The following is a 23,474-nucleotide window of genomic DNA, read 5'->3' as shown; positions in this document are numbered from 1 at the left end:
TCTTTTGAAATGTTTTCCTAATAGGTCTTTTGAATTATTCAAAGTTCTTGGCTTCAAGAAAACTAATTGCAGGGGTACAAATGCCCCAAAGCTTTTCTCGCTTTATATATAGTATAGATTTATCAAGAAAATCTGGATTAAAACAAATAATGATTGCCTAAAACTGATCATAAGTTAGCTTAAGCTACAGACCATGGCATGCGCCAAAAATGTCAAGTGGACATGATATCCAAGACATGCAGAAGGCAGGCTGAGTCATGAAGAGCATGAAAATCAGGTTGGTCCAACCATTGGGCAGGTCACCATCTAATGCTCTGTAAGACGGTTCAAATCAGACCTACCGAATGCCTGATTCAACTACATGGGTCGCCAAACTGACGATTGGACCCACCAAATTTTCATGCCAGGTGATCATGGTGGGGCCTACAGCTCGGATCTTGTACACGCTTTTAGCATGTGATGATTGGTTGTAGCTTCAGCTAACCTACAACCAGTTATAAGTGAGGAAAAAATACCAGCAAGGGACATTAGCAAACATTGTAGGAAATGGGAATAAAAATAAAAAATAAAAAAACATACCTCAACAATTTCTATGGCTATTTTCATCTCAACCCATCAAATGAAGCACACCCTATCTGTTCATCTCAAACACTGCGTGATGAAAAATATAAATAGATCAAAACAACTAAGACAAGAAATAAACAACAAGCACCCAATCACTTCCCCCCTTTTAATAAACTTGAAACAAAAACACTGCATGGATATCAAACCGCTTATTTGTTGAACAAAACCCCATTGCGGTGTTGTGGTCAGCTACACTACTGTGGCGTTACTCTCCAAACACGCACGCACGCATCCTCCCCTGAACTCACAATGATTCTCTCATCACAAAATGCCAATCCATAGACCCCACCCAAGTGGGCCCCTTTTATAGTTATTCGGTTTGATGGTGGCTTGCCGATTTCATATATGATGACACATGTGTCAAGCGACCCAGTGGCGACCATGCTGTTATCAGGGGACCAAGCCAGGCAGTTTATGCGGGCCGTGTGGTACAACATATTCTTAAGCTTAACCTGCAAACAATAGTCAATCAAAAGCAGCATACATAAGATACTCGGACATTTAATTCGTTGTAAGGAAGATTTTCTGTCATTTCGAGAAGAATCAAGATTATTTACATGTTTAACATGTAGGGGCTAGAGCAAAATTTCTAAACCTGAAAACATAAACTAGATTCAATGTCCAGCTGCATCAAGTTGGCTCGTGGACTCGACTCAGTATTTATTTATTTTAATTTTTTTTTTTTTACTCTATGGAATTTCATGGATTAAATTCTGCTTGGTAGGCTAACCAGTCCCCAGTCTGGGTAAAAGAGCAGGCTGATATCAGGTAGGCAGGCGGACATTGAACTTCTGCCAAGCAATCTTGTGAATGATTCTTAAATAGCTAGAACAATTCTATGATGATGATAATGTAAATCATGACTCAAGAAATAAACAAACATTGAATTACAAGACCACAACAACACACGAAAAATTACCAACTTTATTAAAATCCAAAACAAACCTTTATCTATAACATCATCATCTAAGCCTTATCCAAACTAATTGTGGGGCAAAGAATAAAATGAAAAGGGGCCCCAAGCCTTTTCTTTCCAGCATGGACCAAAATGATACCAGCTATCTGATTTTTTTGGGATATATTCATATTACAATGTATTTTTCATAATGGTAAATCAAACTGCCCCTTAATTGATTTGAATGTAGAAAAGGCTTAACCGAAACTATGGCCCTTGATAGAGTGGAGTGGTGGAAAAGGATTCATGTGAAAAGGCACTCAAATACAAATTATGAATGGTGTGGCGGGTTTCTCCGATTTTGTTGGGATATGTTTCTATTAATGTCTTTCTCTACACCGAAACCAAACTGCTCATAAACCAAGTCTGAGTGATGACTGGACTCCAAACTTGACCAGGTCAAGATGACTTAGCTAGTTTAAGTAGTATGGTCTAGGATCTTGAACTTTCCAGACCCTAACTTGCATTTCTGAAAAAATTATTGTGATCTCCAAAAAAGAATTCGTGGAATGCATCAACTTTTATCATAACAAATCATGGGTTGGTTGTAACATAGGGCCAAGGATACTATACACATCCTCAGCTCAAGGATGATATAATTTCTCTTGATAATTCATGTGATTTGATTTTCTATAGTTTAACTGGGGATGTGGTCCTTAATAGAGTAGAATGGCGGAGCATGATGCAGCCGACCTATTAATTGGGATATGGCTTAGATGATGATGACGATGGCAATGATGATGATGTTATAATTTAGAGGATGTCACCAGGTCATCGGTCAGGTAGTAAAACCAACATATCGAAAGCAATCATCATAGAATTGAAATTGGTTTCAATTTAATACCACCAAACCAGCAGAACCGCATAAAGAATAGTGACTTGATCATAACATGCTATCAGTCCTGGATTCTTCAAATCCCTCAGAGTACTCATGTCGAATATGACATCACATAGGTATGGATTATGGGATCCATGTTTGTTCTAACTAAACTATAATTGAATATTTTAGATTTAAAAATGTGCATTGCTATTGGCAGCAGTCTGAATGCTCGAGAAACCAATCTTTCCAGTTTCGGCTATACGCTTATACAAATTTAATGTTGTTGTACAACCAAAAGAAGAAAGGATGAGCATATTTAGGAATTAGAGTGGGTGTCTAAAGTGGCACTCTAAAAATAACAAGAAACTCTTAAAGCATATCTTAAAAGTTAATAGAATATGTTAAATTTGAGAAAAGTTGTGGTCAAAGGGTGACAACGGCTGCCAACCTAATGCAGCGTTCCTCCTTTATCTGGGCTTGGGACCGGCAACGAGAGTAGAAAACTTCCATTGGAAGGATTATAAATGAATGTAGAGGGCACTTAGGAGTAACACCAATTGGTAATAAGATGACGGAAAGTAGATTTTGGTGGTTTGGCCATGGGCAATGTAGACCAAGAACTGCACTGTTAGAAGTGGTTTGGTTCAAGTTGAAGGCTCCAAAGGGAAAGAGGAAAGCCCAAAAGGACATGGATGGTGGTACTAAGAAAAGATTTGGTGACCCATGATTTTACCAAGGATATGGTCCTTGATAGAGTGGAATGGCAGAACAGGTCATGTAGCAATCCCAATTAGTTGAGATAAGGCTTAGATAATGGTGATGATGATGAATAAAATACATTAAATTTATACAAGGGCACATTTGGTTGCACCAAATATCATGATATTTCATGACTAATCAATCAAAATTGGTGCAAAATATCATGAAAGTTGCAACAAACTCACCGTCAACAATAAAAATAAAACATACTACAATAGTAAATACGGTCATGTCATTGAGCCCTTACATTTTAGGATCACGCAAATCCGACACCTGGCCCCAATACCCTTACTTGACAGTACATCCATAAGTAACGTGGAAGATTTGAGAGCAAAATAACACCAGATAATCTAAAAAGGAATGAATATTTGTGCTCACTGAGTTCGATACATGCACCCACTATCACATATTCAGCAACAGAACAGTGCAACTCAGTGACACTGCATTAACATAAGTAGAAAAGACAGGTGAAGGTATTAAAAAAATGGCGGGTGCAAAAAAAATATGAATATTGGGTGCAAATATCAATTCCCAACCAAAAAAAGGTCTTATGCTGCAAGAAATAGAATAGAGTTTTTTCTTTTCCCTTTGCATTACCTCTCGAGAGACACGGTCCCAAACAACGGCTTCTCGATTGACATCCCCTGAGGCAAACATGGAAGCATCTGGGGAGTAACGTATAACCGTAAGAGCACCCCTGTGCTTCTCAAGGACTGACTCCTCTGTAAGCGTGTCGCCTGAGATAGAATATATGTGCAACTTACCATCTTGCCCACCCACAATGGCCTCACTTCCATCAGGAGCAATTGCAGATGCTGTCACAGCATACCCAAGGTTGATGGTTGACACTACTTTTGATCCCCGAAGCATAACAACTCCTGTATCAGTTGAAATCAAAGCAAGTTCGGGAGAATGAAGCGTAAGATTTAAGTCCTTGGGTTGAGTGCCAATGTCAATGGTTTCTACATCTCCACATTGATCCCCTTGCAAAGGAATTCTCCTAACCTGAGCATTTGTTGGAGACAAAAAAGGATGTGTTATATATATATAGAATTATACAAATAACACAATTTGGAGATTATGGTGTATGAAAACCAGTGAAAAACACACATTCAGAGAAGTAAAAAAAAAAAAATGGTACGAAAAATGTCAGATTCTGGCAAATGGAATCAGTTTGATTAGATCTGCAAACATAACATAGGAGGTTTGCTAATCTTACTCGCGTCCCTTATTCTCACACCTTGCAGCATGATGCAAGATCTAAGCCACTCATCAAGAGAGCCCTACCATGGATGCCACCATGTCCAAATGGGGCTGACTTGAGGGTAAAGATGGGAGGTCAAAAATGGTTGTAATTTTCGTATCCATTCATCCTATTCCTCAAGAGAAATGCAAGTATCAGCCCATATAATGATTCTATGCCTCTTGCTCCGCACGGTACATGTGGCAAACATGTGTGGAGACTGGAATCGTTCATCAGATGGCTGCCATTTGTATCAGTCCAAGTGATTGGACAACTCTGACATCCAATTGTGAGTTTCACCAGTTGAATGTGGACTGGCTGGATTTCATCAGGTGGGTTGCCATTTGTATCGTCCGAGTGATTGGACAACTCTGACATCCAGTTGTGAGTTTCGCCTGTTGAATGTGGACTGCTAATCCAACCAGTCCTTTTGGATGGCTACCATAGTCAATCATCAAGTTTTGGGTTATGACCTATCAACGTAGTGGCCCACCAGATTTACAGTTGTGACCACCACAAGTACTTGCCGTGTATACCCTGGAGAGGAAGCTGTCAAGCTGCATATTAGCATTTCTCTTTCCTCTTTCCTCAGATATCATCTCACCCACGGTTATTCCACTAGCATGAATTTTGGAAGTGATGACATTCATGGTTTGGCCTTTCTAATGATACTTGGGTATTTGTGAGATATGTGTCCAACAGCAGCTAGCTAGCCATGTACTATGATTAACTATAAGTAGCAGAATAAGAAGAAAAGGAACACATCAAAGAATGAAATTCAAATAATGAAAAGGCCAGGGAATCAGCAAATCATAAAAAAACATGCCAGAAGTATCAACTTAGAACAACCGCAGATAACCACTCACCTTATTGTCAAATGCATATGTAACAAGCTCTTCTTCGACTGCAGCGAAGGATTTAATTTGAGAACTATCTTTCCTCTCTAGCTTGCCACTGTATCCAACGCCCTGTATCCATCTCACGATCAAGCCATCATAGCTGCTGGACAAGATGCTTTTCTGGCTGCTCTGGGAAAGTACAGCTAATGCACTGACGCTCTTCATGTGCCCCGAAAAAGCTACCGGTGCTTTATCAGGATCACTTGCAGAGAATAAAGTAATCATGCCACCAAGAGAAACAGTAACAAGATGGTCATTCTGCCAAAGACAGCCGACAAGCATGTCATCCACTCCACCAGAGCCAGGGCATGACAATGTTTTCCTCACCTTCCCATTTCCATCCTCAGAAATCTCCCATATCTTTGCTGTCTTGTCGGCAGAAACTGTCAGAACCTAAAAAAGAAGACTTCTGATTTATATCAGTATACACTTATCCTGATAAAAGTCCAATAAGGAAACATAGATACACAACAGACACTGCTAATAATAAATGATAATAACAGTAAACAATAATAGAAAAGCATAGTAGTAATGATAATGATGACGGCAACAACGACAATGATAGGAAGATCAAACATAAAAAGACTGTGGGGAAAGAGTCTGAAGTTCATAGCATCAAGCCAAAGTCAAGAGGCTAAGTTGTTTCAGACTAGAGACTAGAGAGTGTTTTGTAAAAGGAAGTAGCTTAGGCCCAAAGATATCAAAAAAAGGTAGCATATGCTCTGCATCTGCAATTGAGGGGCACATTTTATGCTTTCCTCATCAATAGTAAAGGCGACGCCACCTTTTGGTAATCTTGACTAAAAAGAGGAAGGCCTCGTCTATAAACTAAAAATTAGTACAATTTGGTTATCAAATCAATGAGATCTCAACACCCGGATCACAAAGAAATGGACCAGAGTACACCCACAAGAATATTTAAGTAGAGAGGGAGAGCTTTATTGATATCAAACTTCCTATCTTACAATACTCAGAAAAACTCCCACTTAGAAATTATTGGAATACTTACCTCCTACACCACCACCCCTTTTGTAAAACCTAAATGAATCTTTAATGAGAATCTCCCAGCTAAGAGATCGATCCACCTAAGATAAAAAAGGCCTAATAATGATAAAAGCAAATCTAGAAAATAATCCTCAACATCTTCAATCACATCTATAAATCAAACCCCATATCATCAATCACATGACGACATCCCCACATATCTCCCACAAATAGTAAATTGTAGCTCTTAATATTTATTTAGGCCCCAAATTTATAAATAACCAGTTCAAAATCAGCACATGTTGGGATCTAAGTGGGCAGTGGGCCTACATTAGTCTGCCCAAGTTGGAAAGACTCGATTTTGGTAAGTTAGATGCTTCATACAAGTAGTAAAGGTTCGGGTCCAATCTTTTTAATTCGTTGTCCAAGATCTATATGCATCTAGAATAGGGCTTGTTCTTTTAGCACCAAGTATTGCTTGTATTGGCCCTATCGAGTGTCAATAGTCATCATTTTCAACACTTGTTTAACTTCTTCCCTTTTCTTCTTTCTCTATCTTCTTATGAGCTTTTTTATGTCGGACCATTCAATCAGCAGGAGTTCGGCTTGTTTGGCTGAACTCATTCGATACTGAACAAGATTTAACATATTTAAAGCTAGTGAGTCAACATGATGCTAAATGCTCATCATGGGAGGAAATCCAACTGGGAATTCTTCGAGCACCAAGTCTTAATATTCACGAAGGAGCTTTGCATTGGGGACAGAACATCTGGCTGTTTGGCTTCTTCTTTAGCAACCAAAACATAAGTGATGCTGGTGCCCTTTTTTTTTTCAAACTTTTCTATTGAAGGATTTTTGGCCCTCTTTATCAGATTTCGGCGTTGGAAGATGTTTCATTCGATACAATGTGATTTTAACACCATCCTTGCTAAAAGAATAAGTGTTAGCCCAAGTCAAATGCACCATATCTCGGTCCCACAACTACGGTCTCCCCAACAAAATTTGACATACATCCATGGGGACCATATCACACCACACATCATCCTTATACTTAAAATCCAATAGAAAATGAAACTAAACACCTGAAAATTAAAGAAACTTCTCCCCCCTTCTTGAACCAATGAATCATATATGGGTGTGGATGCTTACGTTCTTTCAGTTTTAATTTATCCACTAGTTCTTATGAGACAATGTTCTCACTACTCTCCCCATCTACTAAAATCATACAATCTTCCCACTAGAAGTGCAAGTGGTGCGGAAGATAGTGTCACAACCATCATCCCTCATCAATCACCCGAGGTGTTGATGGCATAATAGTTCATTGGATAATCAATGACTCACCCCTATTACTATATGCAACTGCTACATTTTTCCCAACAAGTACCACATCCTCATATGCATGTTCTTCATATCTTGTGTCATCGGGAGTTTTCATTTGCAAGCAGTCCGGAGTGTCTTCAACATATTCTCCTTCCTTGGCCAAATTCACTTTAATTGTGGACTAATGCTCAAGACAATGAAAGAATAATGTCCCGATTGTCCACACTTAAAGCACATGAAAGGAGTATTGTTTTGCCTCGTCTTGAGTGCACTAGTCCCCCACCTCTCCCGGTTTAGGATTTGGCTTCATTATTGAACGTTGGCCCATCGTCCCTCGTGGGAAGTTAGCATGTTGCCCTATCATTTCCGTGTGAGGCACCAAATCATCTCCCAAGTCCCCAATTAATTATATCTTCTCAACTTTTAATGCAAATGTGTATATATCAAACATCTTAAATACATCTTTAAAATCCAATTCATTTCTTATGTCCAAGTTAAGACCGTTAACATATCTTGAAATCTTTTTATCTTCATACTCACAAAACACTACCCGTGATATCAATGTATGGAACTTCTCCGTGTATTCATTTACCAATTTTTTCCCTTGACATAGATTGTGACATCTTTGATAGAGGTCACGAGCATAAATTGTAGGTAGGAAATTTCTTTTTAATTTATTTTTCATCTTTTTTCAAGAATTTACTTTCTCCTTACCTTGATGGATTCGTTTGGCTTGGAAATCTTGCCACAATGCTAAGACGTGACCGGGAAACTTCATAGCTACTAACTTAACCTTCCAATTGTTTGCAATTTCCCTGCACTTGAATATCTTTTCCACCTTGCTTAGCCAATCAATGAAATTGTCAACACGTAACCGACCAAGAAATTTCAGAATTTCTACCTTAATTCCGAACTCTCTGTCACATTTCAAGAATTGAAGGATTCGATCATTGATGTCTTCACAAACTGGGGTTGCCCATTGTTGGTTAGGACGTGGAACTTCCCTTATACGTCCACATGCTCCAACTTCGGTATCTAACTTCCCTCCATGCCGAAGCTCTCCCACTTGATTAGTGAGATTGCCTACCGTATGCATGAGTTAACCTACTCACTCTATAAGTGCATTTATCAATTTATCTACTTGCACATACTTTTCCTTTGTCATCCCTTCAATGCCATTAGGAGATGATGTAGACCCAAAAATCCCTGAATATGACCCACTTTAACATTAAAATGGTGCAACTTGGTTATTGAGTCAATGAGATCTCGACACCTAGATCGCAAAGAAATGGGCGAGGTTTATTGATATCAAACTTCCTATCTTACAATACTTAAGAAAAACTCGTACTTGAAAAGTATTGGAATACTTACCTCCTACACCACCATCGCTTTTGTAGACTAAAAGAATCTTTAATAAGAATTCCTCCAATTAAGAGAAAAGAATCTTTAATAAGAATTCCTCCAATTAAGAGATTGATATCAAATCAATCATAGTTGTTTACAAATCAATCTAATCTACTTAAGATAGTAAAAGCCTAATAATAACAAAACCAAATCTAGGGAATAATCCTCAAAATCTTCAATCGCATCTTGAAATCAGCCCCCATAGCATCAATCACATCCCCCCATATCTCCCACAAATAGTAAATTGTAGCTCTTGATATTTTGGCCCCAAATCTATAATGAAACGGTCCAAAATCAGCATATGTTGGGCCTGCATCAAAAATCAATCTAAGAGAGTGACTATAAGGCTTAACTCTGTGGTTAGGTCTTCAAAAAAACAATTCGAACCATCCACGTTTGTCCAAAGAAGAGGGTAGAAAACCATCTTACTTGTTGTGTATGTTTTGACATTGTCATCACTGGAGATGTTGTGTGTGTGTGTGTGTGTGCCTATATATATATATATATACACACACACACACACGGAAACGCTCACCTGCGAGCCAGTTCGTATGTACTACATGCAAACTTTTTTGAGAACCTATCATACGTGATGTGGATCCAAAATCTGAACCGTTCATGTGAAGCAGCACCTTGAGAAACCCCCCGGGACGAAGTTTTACTTTGATCTAAAACTTTGATGGGCCATGAAAAATGAAAACAGTTTCCTCCCTTGATTTACATTTCTCTTTTCTATGGCCCACCAGAATTTTCTATCAGGGTGAAAATTTGTCACAGGGGGTTTCATGGGATTCCGCATCACATGGACCGTTCAGATTAGACACCCATGACACGTGTGCAAAGGTGTGCACGTGCGCAGGGGAGCATGACTCATATATATATATATATATATATATATATATATATATATATATATATATATATATATATATATATTCAAGTTTTATTTTTTATTTTTAAAAAGATTTGGTATAATTACATTACTTCCCAGGCAAAGTTACGTGATCAAGTAATGGGGTTTTCATTCTCAAGTATGCGTTAGATGGGATCTTCAAAAAGAGATGGGATGAATCTCAATTGAACCTACAAACTCACCTATTGAAGCAAAGACCAAGCTTTATTATTGTAGAGAATGGAGACAATGAATGCACATGTTTCTGTGTTTGGGTATGGATGTGCACAAGGTGTTCCGTATCCGTTACGATACGCCCGTAAAGGCCGATACGTATAGGTAATGGCCATGACCGTTACATGATACGGGGATGAAACAGGACAGTTGGTTTTTTGGGATCGTCTCGACCGTTACAGTGGCCGTAAAGGCTGTTACGGGGCATAACGACTGTTACCCTCGTAATGGTCGAAAAATGGCCACTTTTTCTATTTAAATCCATTCCCCCCCAATTTTTTATTTTTAACTTCTCTCATTCCAAAAACTCTCCTATATAATTTTACAATAGATTTTGACCACTCTTACTATAGTTTTTAATATTAAATCGTAGATTGAAGTGATTTGAGTGAATAGAAGCTCCGACAGCCTTTTTTTCCAAAAAATTGAAAAAGTAGTATTTATGCCTTTTTTCTTATTTCTAGGTTTAATGCTTGATTGTAATGTCTAAACATTAGATACATATAATCATGTTCACAAATTCACTAGACAGCCCGATACAACACTCTCACCAAAGAGTGGACTGTTACACTACCATAAACATGTTCGAAACAAAAAATGAAGACATATTTGGAATATTTACATTATTCTTGATTTTCTAAATATTTTTTCGGAATTTTCCAGGCAAAGGAAAATTTTCAACCGTTATACAGCCCCATATCGGCCGTTACAGTTGATACCCGTATTGGTAATGGTGGTGACTATTACGGCCACCATTACCAATACAGAATAACTTGGATGTGCATGTAAAGAACATATTTTATGGGAATGCATACGTAATTATTTGGTGCTCCCTCGGGACACCATTCCTTTATATTGTTATAAAACATAACGAAGAGGTAAGAAGATTGAGTATTTTCTACAAAACTTCTTCACAAAAAAAAAAAAAAAAAAAATTCTCTCTTCTTCTCCTCTCATTCTCCACCATGTAATCACTTACAAATAGCAGAGATCTAGATACTCCTCTTTCCTCCTCCTTCCTTCTGTCCCCTTCTTTCCTTTCTTTTTCCTTCATTTCCCTTTCCCCTTCCCCTTCGGCAAACCTGTGGCACTAGCCAATGCGTCAGCCAGTGCCACTACTAGCACAACAACTGGCACCGGTGTTTTAAATAGCGGTAGCATGATGCATAGCGCTCAGCCCTCTATAACGTGTAGCGTAAATACATAGCATGTAGCTATTTTTTAATTTAAAAATAAGACAAATATAATGAACAATGAAAAAAAAAAATTTATTAAAATGCCTAAAAGATTATTCATTTTATTAATTATAAGCATGTTAAAAAAAGTTATTAGTTATCATTTATTAAAAGCTAATCCACATATATAAGCCAAATCAAATAATTATCACATCAACAACTTTCTAAGCAAACTACTTTAATTAATAATGTCTAATTGAAACCACAAGTCACAATTATGAAAAGAAATAAAAATCCCATAGGTTAAAAGTATCAAGTACAATACAAGTGTCACATTCCTCAACATTAGAAACAAAGAAAACGTGAAAAAATAATAAAAAAACTAAAATAGTAAAAAAAATACATTGTAGCTTACGCTACGGACGCTACACGCTACGTTGCTGTAGCGTATGCTACGACCCTTGTAGTATACACTACAGGGGATTTACACTATTTGAGACGCTACGTAGCGCTACGGGCGCTATTCAAAACACTGACTGGCATTCAGTCAGCCATCAGGTTGACCCGTTGTCCTATCTTCGTTGGTGGCACACTATATAGTGATCCATTGTCTTCATGCATCTCACTTGAAGATCGCAATGTGTGTATCCTGAGTTAGAAGATATGAAACTTGATTAAATGAAATAGTTTATTGTTTTTCTTCATTCATCACATTATTGGTGCACATTGGTGTTTTTGGAGATCTCATGAGTTCAAAAAGTAAGAAATCTAGGCAGGTTATGGGTCCCACATAACCATATCACCATCCAAGATTGATTATTAGCACCACGACGCTCAATGGCAACAACTATCTCAAATATCCTCAATTTTCCAAGATGTTGGTTGGTAGGAAGAGGAAGTTGGGTATATTCATAGTAACAAGGAACCAGCCGCAGATGATCCATCCCACGATGATTTGGAAAGTGACAATCTGACGGTTATGTCCTGGCTTCTTCATTCTAAGGATCCCAGTATCAGCTGTGGTTTGATGCTTCTTAAAGCGAGCAAAGAAGTACAGGCCAAAGTTGTCCGGACATACTTTCAACAAGATGTCCAGACAGTTGCATCAAGAGATCACAAGTATGTAGCCAAAATGAATCTTCAGTGGAGGAATATATTGCAGCTCTCCAGAAGTAGGAAGAGCTTGATCACCGTCAATCAGCAAGCTCCACTCTTGAAGATCTTAAGAATCAAATGGAACAATGACAAATGTTACGAGTATTTGGGTGGCCACAATTATGTCAGGGGAGAAACTCATCGCAGGGCTTCTTTAGGTATGCAGTACTCACTCACTCCTAAAGATCGGCCCCTGCAGGAGGGTCTAAGACGTCACATGGTGAACCTTCTCGAAGAGGATAGTCTTGATCTTTCTAGCAGCATAGTGACCAAAACGGAAACAAACTTGTTTCCACATATTGTGGTCACCATAGACATGTTAGTGAACAGTGCTATGACCATCATCCTCATTTTCAACTGAAGCCCAAGAGAGCAGCCAACAGTGCTGAAGTCAAGGGAGAGTAAACTTTATATGATGTTTCAAACTCCAAGGTGCTTTTTGTAAGACCCATGACTTTCATCAGGAGTTGGCCGTGTTTGGTACTTCTCCTGGCTGGGCTGGTATATCTAGCAGACAACCAGGTACATCCGCTCATTTCTGTCAGTGCCAATTTCATCCTTCTGCATCTTGGAAAATTGACTCAGGTCTTACCGATGATATGACCAATACAGAAGGTAATTTCTCTCATATCTTAGTTCCTTAGTTGCATCAAATTTGCTGCTACCCGACAATGAGCTTATCAGCTCTCATCATCCTTAGTGTTGCCTGCTGTTCTTTATTCTCCTGCTTTTCATTCCAACTTAATCGTTAACGAAACAGTGGAATTGTAGTGTCACATTCTTTCCTTCCTAGTGCTATATAGGATCTCTAGATCAGGAAGAAGATTGGTGGCGGACATGACAATCATGTGCTATATTCATTCGATGTTGGTGCCATCTCTTTTGCTTTCGTTTCAGAGTCACGTCTTAAAAATAAATACTATGTCCAGCTTTGGTGCGCTCACTTGGGTAATTTGTCTACTACAGGTCTTAGCCTATAATTTTGCAATAAATTTCAGTATGGTGTTGAATTGAATTGAGACATTTGCTAATCGTCAAAACACTTTGTCCAACATATGTTCCAAGCACTTGTAAGAGTTTGGAACCTTTTAACTTCGTTCACTGTGATGTGTGGGGCTCTACCCTTGTCATTTATGCTTTTAGATATAAATATTTTATCTCATCCATTGATGATTTTTCTCAATTCATGTGGGTTTATTTAACAAAAACTAGGAGTGAAGTATCATTTATTGTTGAAGTTTTTCAGAAAATGGTTCTCACGCAGTTTGAGAAGAAAATAAATGTCTTTTGATCAGACAATGTTAAGGAATATCTTTATCATGATCATTATCAAAAAAAGAAAAGGAAAAAAATAAAAATAAAAATCTTTATCATGATCGTCAAGGTTATCTATGTAACTATGCAATTAAGATCCAAACGTCCTATCCTCATATTCCTCAACAAAGCATAGTTGCAGAACCAAAAGGTCCTCACCTTCTAGAGGTAGCTAGATCCATATGAACTGAGATGAATGTTCTGAAGATATATTGTGATGAAGTAGTTCTTACTACCAATGTTGTCAAATCGCATATGCGATCGCACAATCGCATATGACATGGCATATTTTTTTAAAATAATAAAAATTGAAAAAATTCTTTTAAAAAAATAGGAAAAACTTGCCTAATTAGTACACATGATTAGATTGGGTTATTTTACTTATTTCATTATAGTTTGAGTGTTTCATTAAGTTATATATTTAATTACTTATAATATATTATATAAATTTTAACAAAACAATGAACAAGCTACATTAGAAGAGAATTAATTATTAAAAACTTCGAACAAAGACATTTTACTGATAATGGATAACTTAAAACAACTTACAAGTTACAACTTACAACTTAGTTTACAAAAAGTAAGCACAACATATAAAATACAAAAAATAAACATACTTGAAATAATTGTAGAGAGATTAAAGTAAGAGAGAGAGTAAGAGCCTATTTATAGGCAACAATTCTCCAAATTGCAAAAAAAATAAAAAAAATAAAAAAAATAAAATAAAATAAATGCTTCCACTCTGGCTAATGGGAAATATGTGATCACATATGCAGTATGCGATCGCATATGTGACCTTATATTGGTTGCATATAAAGGTATGCCATGGCATACTTGCCAGGATCGCATATGCCATGATGGCATATGCGATTCGATCCACAGTATGCACATATGCGATTGTATATGCGCATATGCGATCGCATTTGACAACAATGCTTATTACAACCTATATGCAAGGTATTCTGTAACAATAATGGTGGTCATAACGGTCAACACCATTCTTTTATGTTGTTTAGGGTTTTATAAAACATAATGAAGGTCTAAGAGATTTGAGTATTCTCTACACAACCTTTTTCCCAAAGCTTCTTCCTCTCCTCTTCTCATTCTCCACTTTGTGATTACTATAATTATAATGCTAGTGAACGTCTTGAGAAAGTGGGAAGGTACCAATGTTTGGTGAGAAGCTAATCTTTCTCATATTACCATAAAAGAGATGAAGCAACCAAAATGTCATACAAGCTAGCTGATGAAAGATCCAAACTATCCAATTGTCCATATTGTCTTGATTGATGAAATGGACTAGATGCGTGATCGGATGATCAATCTGATAAGGTCAATAGTCAAATTACACTGTGGGGCCTATGTGATCAATCGATTGGTGCTCAAATTCATAGGATTCATATATTTTAACTAATTTCTAGGGCTAGAAAATCATGATTGGTTCATGCCACTCTTATACCAATTTACAAGAAACATATACGATTGTGATAGGATTCAACGGTAACGTGATTATTTTATGTTAGCGCTTTTTTCTTTACTTGCACAAGGTTTATAAAAAGACCTCTTTGCTTATAATAGCCCATTATGCCAATTTTGAATAAATTTTCAAATATGGAGTTTCCTTTGGTTTAGCTTGCGTTGCTTCCCTTTTGGCATCTACCTACCTGTGGTAGAAAAGAGAGAAGGTGTGTGACCACTAATTCTAGATTGGTTGGCTGTTGGTAAACCTTCCAACAGTGTTAGTTTTATCTCTTGTTGGTGATTTTATAACACTTAACATATCCGGATCTACACGAAACGCAGCCCATATCGGCCCGTTGAAGACTTGTTGTGTCAAGAGATCATGCAAGAAGTTAGTTCAGTAAGTAAAATATACCACCCGAGTTCCTCACGTGAAGTTCTGAATTGAATTTTGAAATATTTGAAATCTTCTCGAGAGAGCACTTCAATGTCGAGAAAGATGACGTAACTATCTTAGTAGTTCCGATGCATATGCAACCCGAGTTCCTCACATGGAAGTTCTGAATTGAATTTTAATATATTTGAAATCTTCTTCTCAAGAGAGCGCTTCAATATCGAGAAAGATGTATATCTAAGGATCTCTAATGTAGATTCCGATAAATCATCTAAACACCATTGGCCTACAAGAAGTTACTGTATGAGCCATGATGCGAAAAAGGAAATCATGCTGAATGAAAGAATAGAAAAAAAAAATTGTTGTTGCTTGGTTTTGCACAAAAGCAGAATCTCAGTCTATGATTTCTACAGATTGAGAATTCTTTCGTTCAAGGAAGTATTTAAAATTTCAACCAACTTCCTGCGAAAGTGCATCATGATAATTGTAGAGAAATTAGCAAACAAGTGTGTGCATGTGTATATATTTCGGCCGTATGGTGGACTACGGAATATATTTTAGTCTTGACAAAAGTGAGGAGAGGGGGGGCTCCCAACAGTAACACTAGTTTTTTTCTCTTCTTCCATTCTTTCTTCTTCTTTTCTCCTCTTTCACTATGAAAATCCTCTACAATCATCAAGCATAACTTCATTTGTCTTCGAATCACATCTTCCATGAGCATATAAAGCACAATAAAGTGGATTGTCACTTCATCAGAGATATGGTGAGTAGTGACATCAAAAATCATATCAACACATCATGTGAGTAATAATCAACTAGACTATGTACTCGTGAAGGAACCAAGCTGTGAAAGGATCTATCATCCAATACATTATGGAAAAGTTTGTAATCTCAAGTATCTGTGCAGCAACTTGGAGGGGGAGTTTCCATAGTATGATGGCTAGCTCAAAACACAAGAGTGCAAACATTTACCTGTTTACTATCAGGGCTCCAGCTAACGGCATAGATACTGCCTTTGTGGCCATCTTCCATAGACAACTCTCCTATCTTTTCTGCAGTCTTTCCATCATATAATATGCCCTTCTTGTCTGAGCTCACAGTGATAAATTTAGTGCCATCGGGAGAAAACCTTACACAGTTGACAAAATTTGAATGCTCCCTGCATTTCCCAAAAACAAAGAAAAAAGAAAAATGGAGATCTTGTGAATGCAAGAAATCATGGAATCATGCAATAAAATCATTCTGCAATATCATCAGGCCATTAATTGAAGGTGTTTGAGATAATCCCAAAAAAAAAAAAAAAAAATCCGAAAACATAAAGCAGATATGATGATAAAATATGAAAATGAGGCAGCAAAAAATCATACAATTGTAAAAGATATTCCCCCATAAAAATTCTTTAATGTTCAGCTGTCCAATTTAAGATATATGTAACTAAGAACCCCTTTATAATAAACGAGGCTTATCAATCTATAATAAATAAATAACCAGCATAAAACTACATCAAACTGCACATAGCAATAGGATGCATTTCTTAGATGGAATTGAGGATTCTTATCGAATTAAATCCGTCATCAGTGTAAAAGATATCTCCGTGACAAACCTTTGAGACAACTTGAATTTGAACGGTGGTCCTTCATAGAAGTTTACCAAGAAATCTTCCCCACATGTGACGATGCGAAATGGCCTCGTTGGCTTAAATGCACAGCTCAATACGCGCCTTGAATGGCCATCGAACTCCCCAACATTACTGCCTGAATCCCACCTGCAAAAAAAGCATATCGTCTAAGAGCCAATTAAGCATGAATTAAACTAAAATGCATGAATTGAAAAGAAAAGAGAACTGAATTGAAAAGAAGCAGTTAAGCCCTGAATTGTTCAATTCAAATGAGTGAATAAAAGTAAAAGCCATCTAATGGGCCAACAAGAATTAGCTTTTTCTTGTGAAAATTTTAAGGTGAATGCCTTAACAAAAGATCAACTTAAACAACATGAAGTTTGGATGAAAATTCAACTATGATGATGAATTAATCGAAACAAAAATAAAATCGTCAAAATCTTACTTGAACCAACAATCTGTATTAAGTATTAATAAAGAGTTTCTTCAAATCAGCCATACACTGCCATGCCTCATGGGAAAGCAGTTAGTGGATAGGGATGGGCAAGTAGCTAGAGAAATGGTAGTGAGGATGCATCGGGTGCAAATAGTGTCCAGACACATCAGTACGTACAAGTGGGTCCATAGATGAGTGACCTGGATTTTTCATCCACTGTGGATCATTTCAGGTCAATGGCCTGCATCTATGAACCATGGGGCCCATTTGCATGGATTGGACATATGAGGCCGCCATTCACATCCTGATACATCAGGACCTTTGCACATAGCAATGGAATAAATATCACCACCAAATCCTAAGGACAAATATCAAACTGGCAACTAAAGAAGTCAATTTTTTCCATTTATTTAAATTTTGAGAAAGGCAACATGTGCATTATACCAAAAATAAATAAATGAGTGCTAAGCCAAGAAGCAAAAATGCATCAATAGAGAACAGATAGGCCCTCAAAAATATGGCAAAAGTAAGATAAGTCAAGGAAATGAATCAGTTGGTCATGCCCACTCAAGAAGTTCAGAGATCAAGACATGTGAAATGAAACAGTTAACTCCAAAAGCTTGCTACCTTCAATCATAATGCCACAGCTAAAGATACCTAGTTTTTGGCTTTTTGCTTGATCCATGAGGCCATGACCCTCTACCCAAAATAAGCAAGGTAAGAACATATTAATGGCTAGAACAATTACATGGAGATGCCAATAAGTAAATAAAATTGCTTACGAAGAGAGCAAATGCTCTATTGTACTAGAGTTAATCTACATAAACTAATAATCTATGAGCTTATGTAGATTACTTGTTAGTACAACAGAGCATCAGCTCTCTTCCAAGAGAGATGATGGAGAAATATAGGAAGAGGAGGAACTATGTCCACATGGTCTTCTGTTGACTTAGAGAAAGATTAGATGGGTCCCTAGAGAAATAATCTGGTGGGTGTTGGGAAAGAGAGGAGTCTTAAGAGGTTATATTGACATGATTAAGGATGCCTACAAGAGACTGCTAACAAATGTGTGGACCACTAGCTGAGAGACAAGTGAGTTTCCAAGTACTATAGGCCTACAGCAAGGGTCGGCATTGAGCCTGTACCTTTTTAGATTGGTTATGGACGAGTTAACAAGGCATTCCATGATGTATGCTGTTTGCAAAGGAAGAGGTTCTGTGATGTATGTTGTTTGAAGATGACATATTTTTAATTGACAAGACAAGGGAGGGGGTAAATGCAAAGCTAGAACCATGAAGGGATGCTTTAGAATTAATCAAACTCAAATAGAATATATGGAATGCAACTTTTGTAACAACAGGAGTGGAACAAGGAATTAGTTTAGGTTGTTGACCAAGAAGTACCCCAAAATGACCATTTTTAATATCTTGGGTTGATAAATCATGAGATCAGGAGGGTTAAGAAGGATGTTGCTCATAGAATTAGAGGTGGTTGGATGAAGTGGACATATGCATTTTTAGAGCTTCATGAAATCATCTCATACCAATTAAATTTAGGGAGAGACTTTATAGGATAGTCATAAGACCAGCCATGCTTTATGTGGTAGAATGTTGGGCAATCAAGAAACAACATGTTTATAGGATGCGCATAGTTGAAATAAGGATGTTGAGATGGATGAGTGGCATGGCAAAAAAAAATGATATAATTAGAAATGAACGCATTCAAGGGATCTTGTGAGTAGCACGAATGGATAAAAATATGAGAGGAAGTAGACCTAGATGGTATGGCCATGAGCAATAGAGACCAAGAACTTCACCAATTTGAGGAGTAACGTGGTTTAAGTTGAAGCCTCTAAAAGGGGAAGGGGAAGGCCTAAAAGAATGTGGGTGGAGGTACTAAGAAAAGATTTTATGGCCTATAACTTAATTGAGGATATGATCCTTCATAGAGTAGATTGGTAGAACAAGATTTATGTAACCAACTCCAATTAATTGGAAAAAGGCTTAGATGGTGGTGATGATGATTTAGTTGCAAGCCAATGTACCCTTTTTTTTTCCTTGAGCCATGTATCACATTTACATCCTATTTGTATGGATATGAATCATGACCTTTTCATATTCTTCAATGGCTTTGAATCCTTAAAATTAGTTGCTTGGTTTATGCAACTGCCCAGACGAGCTTAGCTGCAGGATCCTTCTAACAAGGTATCTCTCCCTCTTCAAATCGTACTTCGGACTCTCACACCCCCTAATGCTTTCTTACCTACTTGTTTACATTTTAAAACAGACACTTCCCCGCTCCCATACCCAAATCTGTTCCCACTTCACTTCATGGTTCATGCAACAAGGGATCAAGAATGTTTTATAGGATAGCTATAAGACCAGCCATGCTTTATGTGGTAGAATGTTGGGCAATCAAGAAACAACATGTTCATAGGATGTGCGTAGTTGAAATAAGGATGTTGAGATGGATGAGTGGCTCGGCAAAAAAATGATATTATTAGAAATGAACGCATTCAAGGGATCTTGTGAGTAGCATGAATAGATAAAAATATGAGAGGAAGTAGACCTAGATGGTTTGGTCATGAGGAACAGAGACCAAGAACTTCACCAATTTGAGTAACGTGGTTTAAGTTGAAGCCTCTAAAAGGGGAAGGGGAAGGCCTAAAACAATGTGGGTGGAGGTACTAAGAAAAGATTTGATGGCCTATAAGTTAACTGAGGATATGATCCTTCATAGAGTAGAATGGTAGAACAAGATTCATGTAACTAACTCCAATTAATTGGAAAAAGGCTTAGATGATAGTGGTGATGATTTAGTTGCAAGCAAATGTACCCTTTTTTTTTCTTGAGCCATGTATCACATTTACATCCTATTTGTATGGGTATGAATCATGACCTTTTCAGATTCTTCAATGGATTTGAATCCTTAAAATTAGTTGCTTGGTTTATGCAAATGCCCAAACAAGCTTAGCTGCAGGATCCTTCTAACAAGGTATCTCTCCCTCTTCAAATAGTGCTTCAGACTCTCACACCCCCTAACACTTTCTTACCTACTTGTTTACATTTTAAAACAGACACTTCCCTGCTCCCATACCCAAATCTGTTCACGCTTCACTTCATGGTTCATGCAACTATAGACAGGAGCAGAGAAAGCATTTAATGAGCCACTTTCTCCAAAACCTTTCCCTTCGTGTCAGGAGATTGTCATTTTGCGGAAGGCTCCACTCAAAATGGGATATACTGGAGAAGACTTCTTGCCAATTCTCCGATTAATCTGATCTTGCAGTGTACTCTCTGCAATGTGATGAAGAACGTCTGATAGAGTGGGGCCAGTTCTCCCCAAAAACATGTCTAGAAATACTAACCAAACAAGGCCTGATATATGCATGTGAGTGCAAAGAGAAGAAATCCCCAAGTGGTCAATGTGAGATGGATCAAGGTATTCTGTAATGGTAATGGTCGCAGTAACGGCCTCCACTGTTACCTTTATGATATAGGCTGTAATGGCTGTTATGGTCTTCTTTTTAAAAAAAATTGAAAAAAACAAAACAAAAAAAAACAAAAAACCTATATCACCCATTATGGGGCCGTTACAAAGGGCATAACAAGCCGTTACGGGTCATTTTTTATGTAACGGCCTTTATTACGACCCCATAACGTGTAACGGTTTCCACCATTACCTTTATGCAACGGTTTATGGCCCCATGGCGGCTGTTACGGCACTCGTTGGATGCGATGGTTTCATGAGAGTAGGATACAGGACTCGAGAGTTCTACTCTAACTTATGCTTATTAGCCGTGACATGTCTGACAGGCCCCATAGTGAATGTGGCTGAAAAATCAGGCTGGTCATCAGGGGGACCACACATGTATGGAAAAATGAACAGTTAGAAATCTGCCTAACGGAGTAACAATCTATAGTCACCATATGTGCAAGATCCATGCAATGATCAAACTGGTCTTTTACCAAGCAGAGCTCAGTCATTGTTCATAATCAATCCTACATGGGGGGTGCCATCATGACGAGAAGGCATCATGGCGCTCCATAATGAGTGTAGAAAAAGCATCATGGCACTTATTTACATTGATCAAGACCATTGATTAAGTGGGACACCCCAGAGATTGACAATATTCCAAACGGCAAATAGATTGGATTGTGGTAGCCATCTGATCAGTGCACCCTGGAAAAAGGAACAGTCAGCTCAAAACAAAGCAATGGCCCACATTTGGATAATCAGATTCGTCCAATCACAGAAGGTGGCATGCCATATCGAAAGTCCTGAATGTATCACCAAAACATGTTTTCCATGTATGTATTGAGGTCCCAACAGCATACAAATTCCTATCCTGTAGCAGCATAATAGCATTTCTTTGCTTAAAGCATTTAAACCATAAACACTTATATAAGAAACTCAAACAATCAATCTAGCAAGACATGATCTAGCGCTATGAGTTGCATTTGGACAAATCTGGACCGTCCACTTGATTCACCCCACACTACTTAGGACACTAAAAAAAAAATCTTACTGATTGGAGAATCCTAACCATCCAATCAATAGCCCACAAGACCAAGAGTGAAATTGAGAGTGAATGCAAAAAGCACAGGAAACAATCGATTCACACCATCCATTTGGTGGGTCCCAGACGTTAAGATGGATGCAATCAACCGTCATTCTTCCACAGTGACCCAGAAGTTTGGGTTGGGCCAAACCGACGATCCAGATCAACCAATCAAGCTGCGAAAACACCAAATTACAACTCGAAGCAACACAAACAGAGTACTAGATCATCATTCCTCAAACTCAAAAAAACCAGAATCAAGAAATGGCATTGCATAAAATACAACTACAATTCATCAGAACTACAATCAAGCCACCCACTCACATGAAAGCACGGACGAAAGATTTTCCCTTCCCGTCGCCGGACGCTACGATCCGTAGGCCATCAGGAGACCACTGAAGATCGTCGATGCGGCCGGAGAGGACGCGGAACTCGTTCTTGAGAACGTGATCGTTGTGGACCCCCCAGATGCGGACGGTGCCGGAGACGTCAGCGGAGGCGATCCACTCGCCGTTGGGGGAGAATCGGGCGATGGTGGTGGGGTAGGCATGGTCGGCGTAGATGGAGGCTTGGAGGGGGCGATCGAGATGGCGGATAATTACGGATCTGCCATTTGTGTAGAGGATGGCGTTCGATTTCGGGTCCCCCGATATGAGGATGCCACGGCCCCGCTCCGTTGATGGTACGCAGGCGTACGTTTCTACGAGCTCCGCCATGGCACTGAGACAGAGAGAGAGAGAGAGAGAGAGAGAGAAGAATTGGCAAGGGAAGGAGAATTTGAACGCGGGAGGAAGACAGGAAATGCGAGAAAAAAAAAAGCTTTGATACTCTGGCAGAGTGTGATGGATGATACGCAGGCATTTTAAAAATTACTTAGAAATTTCACACGTGCAATACCGATTAATTCAAATAATGTCAATTCAAATTAAACTGTCTAAATTGACAATTTAGATGTAAAATTTTTGCTTATTTGATTATCCGTCCATCAAATTGGTGGACATTTATTGGACGGTTAAAATGTAAAATATCTAATGGGTAACGAATCAATGGTTAGAATCTTTCAAACAATCTGATTTTGGAACTGTAGCTTAGTTGACGGTTTGTTACACAATTTAGTCGGTTTGATTTGAGTTCATATATGCTACGTATCCAATTTCTGTGCCGGCATATCAAGAGTCATACGCTGCCTGTGTATCATGTAAATCCGAATTGAGGAAAGAGCAGAC

At 38.2% G+C, this 23,474-nt stretch overlaps 1 protein-coding gene across 1 annotated transcript; it reads right to left on the bottom strand.

Annotated features, from left to right (window-relative positions):
* Nucleotides 1–576: 576 nt before the first annotated feature.
* On the bottom strand, nucleotides 577–23,040 carry LOC131237676 (actin-interacting protein 1-2). The gene is made up of 6 exons (XM_058235575.1): nucleotides 22,573–23,040; nucleotides 17,237–17,398; nucleotides 16,606–16,792; nucleotides 5,268–5,693; nucleotides 3,756–4,163; nucleotides 577–1,076 (listed from the first exon to the last, which is right to left on the bottom strand). The coding sequence occupies exons 1-6, from the start codon at nucleotides 22,962–22,964 to the stop codon at nucleotides 819–821; spliced, it is 1,833 nt and encodes a 610-aa protein (XP_058091558.1). The 5' UTR covers nucleotides 22,965–23,040; the 3' UTR covers nucleotides 577–818.
* Between the last annotated feature and the right edge of the window lie 434 nt (nucleotides 23,041–23,474).

The sequence above is a fragment of the Magnolia sinica genome, chromosome 2, assembly GCF_029962835.1.
Source record: "Magnolia sinica isolate HGM2019 chromosome 2, MsV1, whole genome shotgun sequence".
NCBI classification, from domain to species: Eukaryota; Viridiplantae; Streptophyta; class Magnoliopsida; order Magnoliales; family Magnoliaceae; genus Magnolia; species Magnolia sinica.
The sequence above is the reverse complement of the archived record's forward strand: the minus strand, read 5'-3'. Positions and strand labels throughout refer to the sequence as shown.